The sequence below is a fragment of the Neoarius graeffei genome, chromosome 7 (genome assembly GCF_027579695.1).
Source record: "Neoarius graeffei isolate fNeoGra1 chromosome 7, fNeoGra1.pri, whole genome shotgun sequence".
In the NCBI taxonomy this organism is placed as follows: Eukaryota; Metazoa; Chordata; class Actinopteri; order Siluriformes; family Ariidae; genus Neoarius; species Neoarius graeffei.
In genome coordinates this window covers 61,760,298-61,779,330 of record NC_083575.1, presented here as the reverse complement: position 1 = coordinate 61,779,330, position 19,033 = coordinate 61,760,298, and the positions used below count along the sequence as shown (strand labels likewise).

General features: G+C 43.1%; 1 protein-coding gene across 4 annotated transcripts in view; it reads right to left on the bottom strand.

Annotated features, from left to right (window-relative positions):
* The window catches only part of klc1b (kinesin light chain 1b), an 86,557-nt gene that overhangs the window by 19,159 nt on the left and 48,365 nt on the right, over positions 1–19,033 (bottom strand). For 3 of the 4 annotated variants that reach the window (XM_060926212.1, XM_060926211.1, XM_060926213.1), the window contains 7 exons: positions 18,063–18,164; positions 16,247–16,420; positions 15,337–15,436; positions 13,204–13,256; positions 11,314–11,381; positions 9,760–9,868; positions 9,183–9,335 (listed from right to left, as the gene is read on the bottom strand). In XM_060926212.1, coding sequence (XP_060782195.1) covers positions 9,183–9,335; positions 9,760–9,868; positions 11,314–11,381; positions 13,204–13,256; positions 15,337–15,436; positions 16,247–16,420; positions 18,063–18,164 — 759 coding nt within the window. The remainder of the gene's footprint in view (positions 1–9,182; positions 9,336–9,759; positions 9,869–11,313; positions 11,382–13,203; positions 13,257–15,336; positions 15,437–16,246; positions 16,421–18,062; positions 18,165–19,033) is intronic. The other variant, XM_060926214.1, reaches the window with a different exon arrangement.

Here is a 19,033-nt window from a genome sequence, read left to right as displayed (position 1 = left end):
ACTCCTTGGCATGGCTAACACACGCAGGGGCTACATTTTACCAAGCCTTTAAAAGCATGTCAAGTTCCAAGCAGCCAGTTGGTGTCCCGCTTCCTGGCTCTCTGAAAAACAGAGCGCTGATACAGAACCCTGTTCCAGACAGGACACACAAGTGGAAGAATTTAGGTCAGGTATGATCTTGAGGGGTGCATACGGATTGTGTGGCTAGAACGTAATACACCCCGAGTCCAAATTCAGTATTTGGCATTGGATCCAAACATCACCTGTTATAGAACAAGGCTGAAGCCAGAATATTTGCTAAAACTAGATTAAACAACGTTTGATGATTAGAGGATTCTGGGGCGGCACGGTGGTGTAGTGGTTAGCACTGTCACCTTACAGCAAGAAGGTTCTGGGTTCGAGCCCCGTGGCCGGCGAGGGCCTTTCTGTGCGAAGTTTGCATGTTCTCCCCGTGTCCGCGTGGGTTTCCTCCGGGTGCTCTGGTTTCCCCCACAGTCCAAAGACATGCAGGTTAGGTTAACTGGTGACTCTAAATTGACCGTAGGTGTGAATGTGAGTGTGAATGGTTGTCTGTGTCTATGTGTCAGCCCTGTGATGACCTGGCGACTTGTCCAGGGTGTACCCCGCCTTTCGCCTGTAGTCAGCTGGGATAGGCTCCAGCTTGCCCGCGACCCTGTAAGACAGGATAAGCGGCTACAGATGATGGATGGATAGAGGATTCTGTAAAGAATTAAAACATGATGGGAAGACGCGCACTGATTATTATGGCTGCTGGTAAACGCACACAGAAGTGGAGGAAGTGTGAAGAACAAGCCTCAAAACAACAAAAACTGAACCTGAGTAAATGACGGGCACTGGCTGGCTAAAGAATTATGGTTTTGCTGGTCTACCCTTTATGGGACTCCAACAGGGGAGTGTATGAGTGACTCAGCTGCAGCAGCACTGTGCAGCAGGGAGGGTGGAAGCGAGCCTGGCATGCTCTGCCCTGTGCTCAGTCACAAACCTCACACACACACACACAGCCTGCCAATGCTGCAGTAATTCTAAAGCAAATAAAAACTGGTCTTGGGCGTAGAGACTATTGCATTTCACGGGTTTAACGTCCAAGCAGAACGATGACTAAATGACAAGTAAGTGACTGTAATTGTTTCTTTCTTTGCCGGTGTCAGAGTCCGCGCTCATCCCTGCTGGCTGTAGTGCTGCAGTGCCTGTTTGCAAAGGTACAATAAGGACTAACTAACGAAGCTATCTATTTGGAGCTAGCTGCTACTGTGATTTTTCTTCCCTTAATGCAAGAAGGAGCCGAGGACATCACGAAGGGAGTACAATCCACCACATCCAGAAGAACCAAGCTCATTGGCTGATTGGTTGTCATGGTGAGGTTAAGAACAACAAACTAATGGATGCATTTGGTTAGTAACACAGAAAACAGCTCATAACTCAATATACTTAGTGCACAGTCACATGCATAGTTAGATAAAACAATAACAAAAAGCCAGGAGTGAGGTGAAGGTCACAACCGAGTCATGCATAAATGAACCACAAACACACTTCAAGCACATCACGATATGAACAAGCTATAGCCACTCCTACTGGAACAACCAAATCGCTAGTATCCTGACTCTACTTCATCAGTGATGATAAACGCTAGTACTGGGTTGCCAAATGGCAGGATAAATAGCAGGCCATGGCCAGATAGCATGGTGTCCTTCCTTCCAGCCTGGTTTTAGACACCTTGGCAACCCTCCAGCTCTCAACACTGTGTACAGAAACTCTACATTACCCCCTTATTTACTCAGGCATGGCTGAATCCAGCACTCATTATGTGCTCAGTGCAATCAAAACATCCCAACCAGGCTCAGTGTACGTACACACACACACACACACACACACACACTAAATGCAGTTGCAATGTGGCTCTAACTACTTCAATACGAAATGATAGGACATATGGCATAAATAATGTACATTATATAGACTGCTATATCTTAAATCTGGTAAGAGCTACTGGAAATTATTTTGCAATAAATAAATAAATACAGGGTGTGCTATTATAGGAAAATAATCAACCACAGGGTGTGGTAATCTGACACAAAGTAGTTACTTTTGCCATCCCACTGTTTCCAGTAACAGCACATTCTAAAGTGTTTTGTGCGTTCGTCATTTATTTATTAAAAGACGATATTTTTATCCATCTATAGTTACATTTCATCGTGTGGAACGTCTGCAAAAGGCATCATGTCCGCCTGCTCCGCTCATCTTTTAAGTCTGTGAGTGAGTGCTGTGTCCTTGCGTTTGTGGAAACATGGCTTAACGACAGCGTCCCGGACTGTACCATTCAGCTAGCCCGGCTAACATGCTACCGGTCAGACAGCGCGCTAGTCGGGGGGGGGACTCACGGCGGTGGACTCTGTGTTTACATCAGTGATGCCTGGTGCCGTGATGCTGTCGTGGTCTGCAAACACTGCTCACCACTGGTGGAGTTTATGATTATTAAGTGCCGGCCATTCTACCTGCCGAGGGAATTTACAGCCATATTGCTGGTAGCATTATACATCCCTCCTGGCTCCAATAACAACAGGAGTGAAGCACCGAATGAACTCTATCAGCACATCAGTGAGCAGCAGACAGCCCACCCAGATGCTTTCCTCATCCTGGCTGGGGATTTCAAATCATGCAAACCCCAAAAGCGTGTTTCCAAAACTCTATGGATATATCAACTTTCCCACACGTGGAAACAATACTCTGGACAATGTTTACACCATGCATAAAGATGCCTACAAAGCCCTACTCCTCCCCCACCTTGGGGCCTCAGATCACTCCACTGTTATGCTAATGCCAGCATACAGGCCGCTGGTTAAAGTCACCAAACCAGCTACAAAACAGATACGTGTGTGGCCAGAGGGGTCCTCAGAGGCACTCCAGGACTGTTTTTCCACCACTGACTGGAGCATGTTCAGACAGGCGGCCACCTACAGCAACATCACAGATCTCCAGGAGTACACGGAGACCGTCACTGCCTACATGAGGAAGTGCATGGACGACGTTACGGTCACCAGAACCGTCTCCATTCGGGCCAATCAGAAGCCATGGCTGACAGGGGAAGTCCATAGGCTCCTGTGGGCTCGGAACACCACCTTCAGAGCTGGGGACGAGGTGGGCCTGAGGACAGCTACGGCCAATCTGTCACGAGGCATCAGGGTGGCCAAGAGACAGTATTCCAGGCACATTGCTGACCATTTCAACGACAGCAGAGACACCAGGAACCTGTGGCGGGGGATTCAAACCATCACAGACTACAAGCCCTCGCCGCAGACCTGTGACAACTCCACGTCTCTACTGAATCAGTTGAACGACTTCTTCGCTCACTTTGAGGCAAACAACAGCACCACGGCACAGAAGACCCCACCACCTCCCGGCGACCAGGTGTTGACGCTGTCCCCAGACAGAGTGAGGAGAGCTCTCAGGACGACAAATGCACGGAAAGTCCCGGGTCCTGATAACATTCCTGGTCGTGTCCTGAGAGACTGCGCCGAGGAGCTCACAGATGTCTTTACAGACATCTTCAACATCTCGTTGAGCCAGGCTGTTGTCCCCACGTGCCTCAAAACCACTACCATCATCCCGGTCCCGAAGAAGACATCTCCCTCCTGCTTCAATGACTACCGCCCTGTCGCACTCACTCCCATCCTCATGAAGTGCTTTGAGCGGCTAGTCATGCGGCATATCAAGTCTGCCCTCCCCCCCCCGCCCTGGACCCTTTCCAGTTTGCATATCAGTCCAACCATTCGACCGATGACACCATCTCCACTGCCCTCTACTCAGCCCTCACCCACCTGGAGAAAAAAAAAGACTCGTATGTCAGAATGCTGTTCAGAGACTTTAGCTCAGCATTCAACACAATCATTCCTCAGCAGCTCATTCATAAACTGGACCAGCTGGGACTCAACACCTCCCTGTGCAACTGGCTGCTGGACTTCCTGACGGGGAGACCACAGACTGTACGGGTCGGCAGCAACTCCTCCAGCACCATCACACTGAACACGGGGGCCCCCCAAGGATGTGTGCTAAGCCCCCTCCTCTTCACTCTGCTGACCCACGACTGCACACCAACATCCAGCTCAAATCTCTTCATCAAGTTTGCGGATGACACGACTGTGCTGGATCTCATCAACAATGGCGATGAGACAATCTACAGAAGTGAGGTGAGCCGCTTGGCCATGTGGTGCAAGGACAACAATCTCCGTCTGAACGTGGAAAAGACGAAGGAGATTGTTGTGGACTTCAGGAGAGAGCACACCCAGCATGCTCCACTATCTATCGACGGTGCTGCAGTGGAGAGGGTGAGCAGCACCAAGTTTCTGGGTGTGCACATCTCTGAAGACCTGTCCTGGAGCAACAACACCGCATCACTGGCCAAAAAAGCCCAACAGCGTCTGTACTTCCTCCGCAAACTGAGGAGAGCAAGAGCCCCGGCCCCCATCATGCACACACTCTACAGAGGCACCATCGAAAACATTCTGACCAGCTGCATCACCGTGTGGTACGGCGCCTGCACCGTGTCCTGCTGCAAGTCTCTGCAGCGCATCGTGAGAGCAGCTGAGAGGATCATTGGTGTCTCTCTCCCTTCTCTAATGGATATTTATAACTCCCGCCTCACCCGCAAAGCCATCAGGATTGCAGGTGACCCCACCCACCCATCTCACAGCCTCTTCAGTCTGCTGCCGTCGGGGAGGAGACTGCGGCGTCTCTGGGCCAAAACCAGCACGCTCAAGAACAGTTTCTTTCACCAGGCGGTCAGGAGGCTCAACTCTCTCCCTGTTCTGCCCCTCCTCCCCCCTCTGCCCCCTGCCACAGATTCTGCTCGCACACCCCCCTGCCCCCCCTTCAGCATCTGACATGTCATCCTCACAGTCCCCCCCCCCCCCCCAACACACACACACACACACACACACACACACAATCTCATTGTTCATTAACACACTGAACTCAGGGACCGCACATCTCACTTTACCTCACTCATTTGCACTATTCCGCACTACCTCACTTTAACAGCTGCTAGTTTGTTTATACTGCTTATTTCATGTTTACCTGCTATACCTCAAGTGCCCTTGACTGTTTATTTGAACCAATTTACAGTATGTGTGTGTGTATATACATGTTTAGTCTACGTCTAGTTCATATCTAGAGTGTTTATATTGTCTGAGTGTTTAGTCTTTGTCTAGTTCTTGTCTAGTGTTTACACTGTTTATATTGTCTTAGTGTTTAGTCTATGTCTAGTTCTTCTTATCTAGTGTTTATACTGTTTATTTATACTGCTTATATTGTTTGTCTGAGTGTTCAGTCTATGTCTAGTTCCTATCTAGAGTGTTTATACTGGTTATACTCCGGCAAACACCACAAGGAAACTTTCCCGAGTCTTTTAATCTAAAGCCTCTAAAAGACTCGGGAAAGTTCCCTTGTGGTGTTTGCCGGAGTAGCGTGGGTAGCAACTATCTTCTGCACAGGCTGTTCTCATTGGATCCATAAAAGGTGTAGCGACATCAAAGGAAGGCTCACTGCTGACCCAAGCTTCAGATGTAGAAGGTGTCTAGGAACAGCCCGCCCAATTGACAACAGGCCATGCGAACACGTCACTGCTGACGGTCAGACGCTTGGAGTCGTCGACTCCTTTTGCTACCTGGGTGACACCATCACATCGGGTGGTGGCTGTGAGGCTGCTACTATCACAAGAACTAGATGTGCATGGGGCAAGTTCAGAGAACTCCTCCCGGTCCTGACATGCAGGGTGTTTGTCTCTATCAACCCGTGGGAAAGTGTACGAAAGCTGCGTAAGGAGTGCTATGCTTTATGCTAGCGAGTGTTGGCCCCTGAAAAGTTGTGATCTCGGAAGATTAGAAAGAAACGAGAGGGCCATGCTGCGTTGGATTCTGCACACCAAGCCTGACGATAGATCGAGCACATCTATCTTGAGAAGGAGGCTCGGTCTGACGGACCTGGAGTCTACCCTCAGGCGTCGGCGACTTCGCTGGTTTGACCACGTGGAGCGTAGCAACTCCATCATCAATCGCGCATGCCACCTCGAAGTCGCCGGGTGTAAACGTTCTGGCAGGCCCCAGAAGTCCTGGCAGGAATGCGTGAAAAATGATCTGAAGGCTGCTGGTCTGTCTGCCAGCGACACCCACGACAGAGCTCGATGGCATGCTGCTGTTCTCCATGCGACGTCCGACCCACTCTGATGTGGATACACGGACGCTAATTTCTGGATAGTGGATAGTGTGATCGTTTGTTTGGTTTTTTTTCAATTATTCTATTTTTATTTATTGCATTGCCTGTTTGGACCGTGGGTCAGAGAGGACTGATATTTCATCTGTGCTGTATGTTGAGCATGTATAGCATATTTGACAATAAAGTTGACTTGACTTAGTTAAATCACTTACACGTTATAGCAATTTATAAAGCTATTTTTTTCAATTTCTCTTGAAGCTACCAAAACAAAAATAGGCACCTTGTTACTAAGAAATCGCAAAACGAAACGTCTTTCATCCCAAAGACTTTCCTGTGACCAAAAAAAGTAAAGGAAATCTGTGTCTAGCACTGACGTTGGAGACGCCTTTCATTAATTTTAAATAACTGTCTCCTCATAAAAAAGCTTCACCATATCAATGACTCGGTTTTCCTTTGTGAACATAGGTCCCTGTGAATTAGCAATCACTAAACTATTTGCCTATTTAAATTAAGTCAAGATCTGTGTCTCTTGTTCCGGTTTAAAAAATTTAAATGAATGCCATGAACACTGTAGGCACAGTTGCAAGCTTTATTTATTCTGAATACAAAGTTCTTTTGGATTTCCTCAGTGTGAGCTGCAATACCAGGGATATGACCGAAATCATGCGCCACACAACCCACACAGCTCCACATACCACCTTAGAGAAACACACAGGACCACACAGACTCTCAAAATGCAGGCTGGGTTTTATATCAATCTCAAATAGTCCTTTTGTGGTGGTGTGTGGTTTAGTTTTTACCAAAATCCAAACATTATATATAAACGGCAAGTTGCGTACATCAGAAGTACACAAATAGCTCTATTTCCTGGAACGAAAACCGAAATCATAGCTCAGGAAATGTAGATGGGCTTGTGCACCAATCTTTGATAACTAACACAAACATGTTATATAACTCAAACACTCCAAAAACACAGAAGTGTGAGCAGCAGTAGAAGCGGGGGTTAATGTGCAGTCACTGTGGTGGAGCTCATACACCAAGCCAAAAGAAAAACACACCCTCAAAGCAAAGCACACGATATGGTGCAAGAACACATGGGGTTATACAGACGAGCAGTGCATGCGGTGACGTTTAAAATAAAGCAAAGCTGGGAAGAGTGCAGAAGCAAGCCAAGCATTTGGAACACACACACAGCATCACTCAGTCCTGCAGAAGCCCCCAACAGGTTTACTCCTCACTCACCAGCAGAGTTTTGAAAAAACAAAACAGTAGTGCTCAGATAGGTGCGTGTCTTTTATACAAGTTTTCAATCAATTTAAAACACACACACACACACACACACACACACACACACGGTTAACCAGGTACTTCCGACACTCATGTAAAAATTGAAATAGATAGTGAAAGTGAGAGTTTCCTTTAAAAAAAAAAAAACCCACACACTCTTTTGGAGAATTAAAGGAGCAATTTGTAATTTTTTAATTGCTTTCTACTGCTATAATATGAACTGCAATTGCAGTGAAGACAGACAACCCTCTTGTCCGCACCAACACCCTCTTCTAGAACAAGATGCTTTGTGGATTGCTTTTTAAGCAACGCTACTACAAAGCATTTTTTATTCCCCCTTGATTGGGTGGAGCTCATTTCTGGGCCAGAAAAAAAATGTAATTAAGAGAAATGAAATGAAGAAACTAGCTAAATCCACTGCATAGCAATAAAGCAAGGTCATAATTGGTCTGTGAATGGGGGCGTCGTGGCTCAGGTGGCTAAGGCGCCATGCCATAAATCCGGGGACCTGGGTTTGATTCCGACCCGAGGTCATTTCCCGATCCCTCCCCGTCTCTCCCTCCCGCTCATTTCCTGTCCTGTCTCTACACTGTCCTATCCAATAAAGGTGAAAAAAGTCCCAAAAAAATATCTTTAAAAAAAAAAATAATAATAATTGGTCTGTGAAAACTTTTAGAAATTACAAACTGCACCTTTAAATTTAAATGCTGGTAGAGAGGACTAAAGTGGAGTAAGGGGAAAATTAGTGACACTGGCTTGTGCATGACACGTGCTTTTAGAGACACTAAAAATGCTCAAGTGACATTTAACACATCATACAAAAACATACAAGGTATTAATACTTCAGGCAAAAAAAAAAAAAATCAAATCAAATTAAAAAAAAAAAACACACAAGCATAACAACATGCTTAAACGGAGATGAAATATGCCAGGACACTCAATCAGCTTTTGGTTTAGTAAATATCAGTAAACACCAACAGGACAGAGCAGCCTTACTCAAGTACACTAGAAGTGTCACTAAACTCTTCATTAGCCATAAACCTCCCTGTAGAATAAACATTGCAGATTAAGTCACTCCTGGTCACTGCGTCACACCCAGCTCTTAGTTAACAGTGCATCACCTGTGCATCAATATAACTGCTGGTTATTATCATATTTCATTTTCAAGGATTAATTCAGTATTTATGCAGTTACAAGGTCTCCATACTTATGCCATTTTGCCAAATAAACCAGACAGTGACCTCTGTTTCACGAATACATCAATAAAAATAGCGATGCAAATATTTTTTTTTTTTCAAAACCTCCTTTTGTACCGGTATTAATGTCTATTCTTAGAAAAGTGCTGTAATCCACTATATAGTGCAGGACTAAAATCCATTTCAGATTAAGATCTATTCTCCATTTGACGTTTCTACACTGAGAATCCAGCTATTCAAGAATCTAATTAAAAATCCTTCTGCCAAGGTTTGTGAAGAACACTGGTCTATCAGTGCTGAGGGAAATAAGGGTATTTTAATCTCAAGTGTCAAACTACAATGTTCTGTTATAGTCTTTTCCAACACGCTAGCCTTCTGGTCCCAGAGCTAGCCGATTAGAGTGAGGCTGCTCTGTGCTGTATCTGAATGCTACTGATCTCTGATTGGATGATGACGTGGATATGCACTTACCCCGCTCCACTCTACGCCCATACTCACTTCCTCTCCAGCCTCTGAGCTGCTATCGTACTTAACACTGGACATGCTGTCCCTGCTCCTCCTCCTCTCTCCATCACCCTCCTTCAGAATTTCAACCACACGGCTCTGGTTGATGGGATCGATCCCCTAAAAAAAGACAAACACATACGCATGCAGTCGATTCAGTGGCAGGTCACCAAGCGTGTTATTCCCCACCCCACCCCATCTAAATGCCTACTTTATAGAGACTGTTAACTAAGAGCTGGGTGTGATGCAGTGACCAGGAGTGATTTAATCTGCAATGTTTATTCTACAGGGAGGTTTATGGCTAATGAAGAGTTTATGACTGATGGAGGACTGACGGTGTTCCTACTTTAGACAAAATGACTTACTGAGTTACTCTGGTATCCAAAGCAAGCCACAGAAGAAAAGAAGTAAAAAGAAGACATCAGTATGACTGTTTGAATTGATGACCATACAAAATGTTCAAGAATGATCGAGTCCATTTTCCAGAAGTGTGTTTTAACAGCGTCATTGTTGCACTAGATTCAGGCGGATTACTGTAACTGACCTGCTTGCGGGATCTCATGGCACACTCCTCCAGGGTCTCCGCAGCCTCCATCTTGCCTTGCCGGCGGTACAGCGCACCCAAATTCCTCAGAGTGGTGTTCACAGTTGGACTGGTGAATTAATAAACATGACCGTTACAAGAGTGCTTTGAGAGCACAATATCCCCCGCTGGCAACTACATCTATGCTACAAGTGCTTAATACACCCTCATGAAATTGTCAAAAGTACAAGTTTGGTAATCAACGGCCATAACTCTGGTAAACCGCAACTGAATCGAACAAAATAATATGCGTACTACCGACATATAACAAAGTCTTTTGCCAAGTTTCATGAAATTCCTCCACAAACTGAGAGAGGAGTTGATGTCAGAAGGAAAAAACACTCATGAAATTGTCAAAGTATAATTTTGTTAAACCAAGGGCTGCAACTCTGGTAAAATGTGACCGAATTTAACAAAATTACAATATGCGTAGTACCGACATATAACGATGCCTCGTCAAGTTTTGTGAAATTTCTCCAAAAATTGTGAGTTGATTTCAGAAGGTGAGCACCCTTCCCGGGACGGACAGGCAGACAGATAGGCATCCCCACGACATAATCCCCATTCAGACCTTTCGGGCAGCGGGGGATAGAAAAAGCTTTTTGCCAAATTATTTGGCAAAATTTTTTGCCAAAATTCCTCCAAAAATTGCAAGAGAAGCCGATTTCAGAAAGCAAGCACACCTTGATGAAATTGCCAAAGTACAAGTTTGTTAATAATTAAGGGCATAACTCTGGTAAAATTTGCCCAAATTAAACAAAATTTCAATATGCATATAACGGTCATATAACAAAGCCTTCAGCCAAGTTTGGTGAAATTCCTCCACAAATTGTGAGAGGAATTGATTTCAGAAGAATGTACACCTTCATGAAATCGTCAAAGTACAAGTTATTTAATCAAGGGTCAAAACTCTGGCAAAAATTTTCACAAAGGAAATTAAATCGCAATGTGTGTATTACTGTCATATAACAAGGCCTTTTGCCAAGCTTCGAGAAATTCGTCCAAAAATTGTGAGAGGAGTCGATGTCAGAAGGCAAGCACACCTTCATGAAATTGTGAAAGTACAAGGTTGTTAATCAAGGGCCACAACTCTGGTAAAATGCGACTGAATTGAACAAAACAATATGCGTACTACAGACATATAACAATGCCTTTTGCCAAGTTTCATGAAATTCCTCCAACAATTGAGAGGAGTTGATTTCAGAAGGAAAACACACCCTCGTGAAATTAAATTATAAATTTTGTTGATTTGTAACTCTGGTAAAATGCGATCGAATTTAACGAAATTACAATATGCGTAGTACCGACATATAACGAGCTATAGCCTTGTCGAGTTTCACGAAATTCCTCCAAAAATTGAGAGGAGTTGATGTCAGAAGGTGAGTACCCTTTTCTGGGATGGACATCGCCATGACATAATCCCCCTTCGGACCTTTCGGCCAGCGGGGGCTAAAAACTGACAAAAACATATGACTAAAAAAGTCTTTCATATGTTTAAGACCCTGTTTGTGATACCTGTTGACTTTGCAGGCCTTGTACCAGCCACCATACTCTCCATATGGGGTGTTGTCTCTGTGCTTGCCCTGAAGTAAACAACACAACAGAAGAGTTATGAGTGGACAAGCTACAGGGCATAGGATTTTTGTTAAAAATGAAAAAACACACATGATCGAGTCAGGGAAGGGGAAAAAAAATTAAGATGATTCCTGAGCTTCTGTGAGCTGCCTTGACAATCCTTTAATACATCACAGTGAGTGCTGTGTCAGGGATGCATGCATATGCTAACTTGGATGTGTCAAACGAGATCATACCACAACTTTAGGAATTACAGAAGACTGACTACACAATGGCAGGAGAACATCAGCAGCCAATCAGTGGAGAGGGTGAATGTGAAAGCCAAATACAATCAATCAGGGGAAAATGGATTCAGGTATGATGGAGTCTTAGTTGTTTTTTTTCTTGCTCAACAGCTAAGGCATTTACTTGATCTGGTGGGAAGCTAGTGAATAATAGTCAGCTGATTTATCCTTGGAGTTTGCATCTTTACCCAGTTGTGAAATACACTACCGTTCAAAAGTTTGGGGTCACCCAGACAATTTTGCGTTTTCCATGAAAAGTCACACTTTTATTTACCACCATAAGTTGTAAAATGAATAGAAAATATAGTCAAGACATTTTTCTGGCCATTTTGAGCATTTAATCGACCCCACAAATGTGATGCTCCAGAAACTCAATCTGCTCAAAGGAAGGTCAGTTTTATAGCTTCTCTAAAGAGCTCAACTGTTTTCAGCTGTGCTAACATGATTGTACAAGGGTTTTCTAATCATCCATTAGCCTTCTGAGGCAATGAGCAAACACATTGTACCATTAGAACACTGGAGTGAGAGTTGCTGGAAATGGGCCTCTATACACCTATGGAGATATTGCACCAAAAACCAGACATTTGCAGCTAGAATAGTCATTTACCACATTAGCAATGTATAGAGTGGATTTCTGATTAGTTTAAAGTGATCTTCATTGAAAAGAACAGTGCTTTTCTTTCAAAAATAAGGAAATTTCAGGGGCATCGTGGCTCAGGTGGATAAGGCGCCATACCATAAATCCGGGGACCTGGGTTCGATTCCGACCCGAGGTCATTTCCCGATCCCTCCCAGTCTCTCTCTCCTGCTCATTTCCTGTCTCTACACTGTCCTATCCAATAAAGGGGAAAAAAGACCAAAAAAAATCTTTAAAAAAAAAAAAAGGAAATTTCAAAGTGACCCCAAACTTTTGAACGGTAGTGTAGTTCTAGCTGAAACGTTAATAGACGAACAGTGCATAGTTTGTCCAGAACAAACAAATGAACTCGTTGTGTTTGGTGCAATGTTAGATGGAAAGTTCACGCTGTAGATTATGTGCTGCTTTTAATTCGACAGAATGTACAAAAGTTGCACTGCGGCAGGTTGCCGATGCACAGTCGCGGTGATAGTTTTACAGAACGTTTTAATTCTCATCACACTTCTTTAACTCCATATGGCTAGCAGATTATTTATAAACCGAAATTTGGAAAATGCTTGGACCCTGTTCCACACTAATTAGTGCACAGTATGCAGTTTGGAACACAAAGGATAAATTCTCATTGAATGTGCATGGGCTTGCAGATGTGAGGTTAATCAGCACCAGTTTAACACAACTCCAGTTACAAAATGTTCTTCTGCGAGTATTATTCTACTAGAGGGGGCCAAATTTCAAAATCTCACATTCAGCAGCTTTAACATGCAAGATATAATTTCCGACAGCTTTCAACGGCTTGAGAAAAATAGTTGTCCCCCCTCCACACATGAAGCTCGTAGGGAGCTTGAGTAATTTGTTGGATTGACATTTGTCTGAAAATGGACGTGGACCTGCACTGAGGCACATACTTACTTTGCTCATCTCCTCCCTCTCCTCAGCATGCATCCAGATCGGCTTGTTCTCAGCTGTGGGCAGACACAAGGTGGCTTAGTATGTAAAGCTATCCATTCTGCTCTGGGAGTGCCACTTCAGGTTTTTTTTTTTTTTTTGAAAGGAAGTTAAATGTATTGTATTTCCATATTTAGAAGTAAATAGAATAAAAGCTACAATATTATAAGGGTATGGATTGGAATGCAGTAAAATAATACTGGACATACAAGCAAAAATGTGTTCATAAAGAAATTCACCAACCCTGCTGCAACATGAAGATAGATGTAGAGGAATGGTTACAGTGCTGTGCTTGTGACCGTAAGGTTACGAGTTCAAATCCCAGGCCAGGACTGGCAGAAAGCCACTGATGAACTTTTAACCTTCAGGTGCTCAGCTCTGTGCTTGAGTTGCATTCTGCCTCCGTTGCAGATTATTAAAATTGCCCATAAACAAAATATAGTGTATATTTTTGTTTTGAGAGAATTTATTATGCAGGTCACTAAAATGGTTAACAGAAGCTTTATTTCTTCTCCACGACTTCACCAAAAAGAAAATGAATAAATAAATACATAAATCATTTGCTGTTACAGCCCTTGCTGACTGGATGTGTTGAGAGTCTTTTATTGTTTTTTTAGAAAACTGTCCATCTTCTAACACTGCCTCAACTGCTGAACTTGTTCCCTGCTTTCATAAAAGAAGTCAAAATAGGAGTGGAGATGGAAGAATTGTAATAAAAGAAAAGAAACAGAGGAGATATATCTCAAGTAGTAACTCATTACTGCACACTTCTGTACTGACAACTAATATCCAAAGAAATCTGTTTATACATTTTCTGAGTGTATATTCTTTTCTGTAATGCAAAAAGGTTTATACAACATTTTTTAAGATACACACACTCAGTGTCTACTTTATTAGGAGCACCGTTCCGTTTACGCGGTTATCCAAATCAGCCAATCATGTGGCAGCAGCACAATGTAAAAATGAAGCAGATACAGGTCAAGAGTTTCGGTTAATGTTCACGTCAAACGTCAGAATGAAGGAAAAAAATGTGATCTCCGTGACTAACAATGGCGTGGTTGTTGGGGCCAGATGAGCTGGTCTGAGCATTTCAGAAACTGGAGATCTCCTAGGAATTTCATAAAAACATAGTCTGCACAGTTTACACAGATTGGTTCAAAAGACAAATCCTGCGTGCAGAGGATCTGTCGGCCGAAAACACCTTGTTGAGAGAGAGCAAGTGAGATCAGAGCTGACAGGAGGTCTACAGCAACTCAAATAAGCACTCTACAATTGCGGCGAGTAGAAAAGCATGTCAGAATGCACAACACATCATAACTTGATGTGGCTGGACTACAACAGCAGAAGACCACATCAGGCTCTACTGCTGTTAGCAAGAACCTGAGGCCATCATGGTAACAGACTCACCCAAACTGGACAGTTGAAGACTGGAAAAAGACCAGGTGATTTGTTTTCTCATCTTCAACTGTCCAGTTTGGGCGAGTCTGTTACCATGATAGCCTCAGATTGCTGTTCTTGGCTGACGGGAGTAGAACCTAATGGGGTCTTCTGCTGTTGGAACCCATCCACCTGAGGGTTCAAAGATTTGTGCATGCCGAGATGCTTTTCTGCTCACAGCAGTTGTAAAGAGCGATTATACAAGTTACTATATCCTTCCTGGCAGCTCAAACCAATCTGGCCATTCTCCTCAGACCTCTATCATCAACAAGGCGTTTCCACCCACAGAACTGTCACTCACTCAGTGTTTTTTGTTTTTCACACCATTCTGTGTCAACTTTAGAGACTGTTGGGGTGAAAATCCCAACGAGATCAACAGTTTATGAAACACTCAAACCAAAATCCAAAGTCGGAGATCATGCCAAGTCCTTTCCATAAGCCAAGTCAGAGATCACACTTCTTCATTCTGATGTTTGATGTGAACACAACCCAAAACAACTGACTCGTATCTGCAGGTGTTGGGTTTTTTTTGGGGCTCTCCAGCCACATGATTGAACAATTAGATAACTGCAATAACATGCAAATGTTTCTAATAAAGTAGACAGTGCGTGCATATAAAAATAATGATATTCACTTATAAACGTGGACTTTGAATCTTACCATCGACTGATCCAAACTCCTTCTCATGGGCACGGGTGAGAATCTCTTTGTAAAGAATCTCAGCCTCTTTGTACTTCCCTTGTTTGAGAAAGCATGAAGCCTGTGGAGAAGGAAAGTCAGAGTACACACTAAAGGTCACTCTGCATTGTGCTGCTCCTGATTAAGCACTGTTCCCTTGCTGTATGAAATAATACATTTCAGTAGAGGAAAAGCGTCAAAGTTTTTTTTTTTTCATCAATTAAACTGGTTTTAAAAGCACCACAGTTTCTGCAGTTGTCAGCTGAAAATAGAACAATGACAAGATGAAAAATAAAGCATTAGGCATTTTTATTCTGTAATGTTATACCTTTCTGAATGAAAAGCCTCTATAATGGCTTGTTTTGCCCTGCCTGGGTGTGCGTGATGGATTTAAAAATCAGAACGCATTCAGGGCAGGCAAAAGCCACTACGTTTTAATGACTAGAAGAAAAAAAAAAGAAAAAAAAAAACCCTGCACAATATGTGAATAAGCATGACCTACTTGAGTAAACAGATCAGCTTTGACTTTTATTCATTGACTTGATGTTCATTTTAGCTTACAGTGCACCGACACCAGAATGTAACAGGGCTATTATTTACGGTGAATGATTAATTGGATCGAGTGAATGATTTAGCAGATCTGAGCACTGAGCTAAGAATTCATATTATTTTGCTCATATCAAAGCATGATTTATAGTTACCAAAAACCAAAAAGAAAGCAACATCCCCTTGAGCGTTCGGTTACTAACTTGAAAGCGTGTGACGTCCACTACTAGCTATATACCTTCATAACAATTCTGAGAACTGCTATATTCTCAGGGCTTTTTTTTTTTTTAATTTAAAAAAAAAAGATAAAAAATTTAAAAACCCTGATAAAAGGGGTACTTCTCACCAGATTGTTCTTTGTCTTGGCGACGTTAGGGTCATCAGGCCCAAGCCTGCACTCGTAGATCTCCAAAGCTCTGCAGTAGTAGTACTCCACCTCCTCATACTTGCCCTGGTTCTGACACAACAAAGCCAGGTTGTTCAGCTGCTTAGCCACATCGGGGTGGTCCTTTCCAAGCACCTGAGAAAGAAGACCAAAACACACACTGTAGATCCCTTTAAAATATATTGACCTTTCTCTTTTGATTGCTGAGGCAGCAAAATAATCAGACAGCTTTAAGTTAGTGCAATTGTAACTGGAGACTGCTCAAACAGAGACAGGAGAGAGCATTTATACGGCCTAAAAACATAATGAGCGCCACTCTTTCCAGTCCCACCGCTCTCTCCAGCATTAAGCAAGTTATTCAGAGTGGGTGTAAGATTTCTGCTGTTTGCTCAGTAACAACATGATCTCATAAAAGCTAAATCGATACGAGGGGCTGCTATACAGCTTACTCAGGCTCTGAGCAATCTAACTTCAGGCTTTAGGTGCTTTCTCTTCCTACAGTACATGTAAATGTTCATCTTAGGGTTTGAGGGTGTGCGTGTGTCCCCCGGTCCAAAGTCACAATGTTTTACTAAAGCTCACATTTAGTGTTTTGTCATAGTAAAGAAATGTAATGTTTATTATTAGCATTCAAATTTCATATTCACACAGACTAACTTGTTTAAGGAAGTTACATGATGCGCACGCCTGTGCGTGTCTGTCTCTCTCTCTCTCTCTCTCTCTCTCTCTCACACACACACACACACACACACACACAGAGTGAGAGTGAGGTAGTCAAAAATCAGAAGACAGTCAAAGGCAGGCAAAACTTATTGTATTCTGATGGCAGACTATGGAAAAATAAAATTTTTCCTTTTAAGTAATCATGCACAATAAGACCAAAAGACCTAATGAAGATCCAGTCCAGTTTAAGCCCGGTGCACACGTGCGATTTTCCGTCGCTTGGTTGTGCAACTTTTTGATGCAAGCGAAAACTTGCTTTGTACGGGGATATTTGCAACGGTGATTTTTTGTTTGCGACAGATCGCAGGTATCAAACGTGCTTGATATTCTGCGACTAAATAAATAAATAACGCCAGCCGCTGACTTGCTGCAGAGATATCGCTGTGTGTGCATGTCTTTGCAGTCATGAAGCGATCACCTCCAAAGGCTAAGCCAATCCCCACCTGCGAAGTAGTCACGTGATTCCCACATGACTTGCATCCCCCCCTCCCCAAATCACCCACCGGTCGCAGATAACGCGCACACGCAGCTACCCGAGAGGGGAAACTTGCGTCCAAAAATTGCAATACGCTTGCGACGAGAAATCGCCCGTGTGCGCCAGGCTTTAGTTAACGTCCTTCAGGTGCAAGGTGGCATTTTTAAAATCGCATTCGGTTATTTATTTTTCTTAAATACCAATGCCTTCACACTATACGTATACAGGTTAGCCATGTTTTACTTGCTGTATACCAGGTCATATATGAATGGAAGGTTCATCTCAAGAAGGTTCATCTTGTGCTTCATCCCAAGAACATCAAATGACTGAAGCATGTGATGATTACAATATATGCTCAAATGTTTCACAAACAAAATTACTAGATAATAAATGACAATGATTAGCTCATAAATGATCAGCCAATTTAAAAAAAAAAAAAAAACCCTGTTAATAGAACAGCTCACAATGTCTCAATTTTTGTGGCCATATCCATAAAACCGATGGCGCTGAACTGATTATAGCAAAGATAGCTAAACCTCTCTAATGGGATTTTCTTGATGAGCTGGTTGGTGCGTTTACCTTCTCTCTGATCTCCAAGGCCCTCTTACACAGTGGTTCAGCTTCCTTATATTTGCCCCTCTTCCCGTACAGCACAGCCAGATTATTCAGGGTGGCAGCCACCTGCAGCACAGCACACACACACACACCCAGAGAGATCAGCTTTGACAAAACCACCTTTATGACAAACGTGATAATCCTTTGCCAGTGAAGCATGACACCCATCCTGACCCAACTGCTGAGATGTACTAGATCTGATAAATTATTAAAGCACTATCGGTTTAAAAGCTATTCTTAGACACACTGTTTATGATAACACAGCGAGACAAATGGATCATGAGACTAAGATCAATACTGGGAATCTATGGCCCTACGGGTAATTTCCTATGAGGTTATTCAAGATCAGCAAACTCCACAGGAGAGATGGACAGAAATGCAAATTCAGCTTGGATACAAAGACAATTTCATTTCACAGTCACTGAATTAGTTGCAAATAGGGTTGTGCCGATGGACGAGATCATCATCCATTGTCATTTATGACCCACCATCGCGATGGATAGTAACCATCGCAATGCCACGCCCCTTTTTTTTCAGAAACATGCACTGACCTTTTTTAGGCCTGTTGACCTAAAAATTTAGCAGGATTGCACCGTAAATGATCAAATCACGAATATAACTAATATGCATTAGAGTTTAAGTAGTCAGACATGACAATTAAAATACTGTGTGGCTACAAATAGGACTAATTAGCCTATTATTATATTATATTATATTATATTATATTATATTATTTATTATTAATAGGCTATTATTATTTATATCTTTAGGCTATAGCTTGCCTTCGTTTTTTTTCTACATGTCTGTATTAATGTTAAATATTTGAGCAAATAGAATAAGCCTGGTCGTAGTGCGTCGGGAAACATGCTCATTGTCAACTGTATGACGTTCAACTTCAGCGAAAGCATTAACTTTGCAGTGTAAAGGCTATAAAA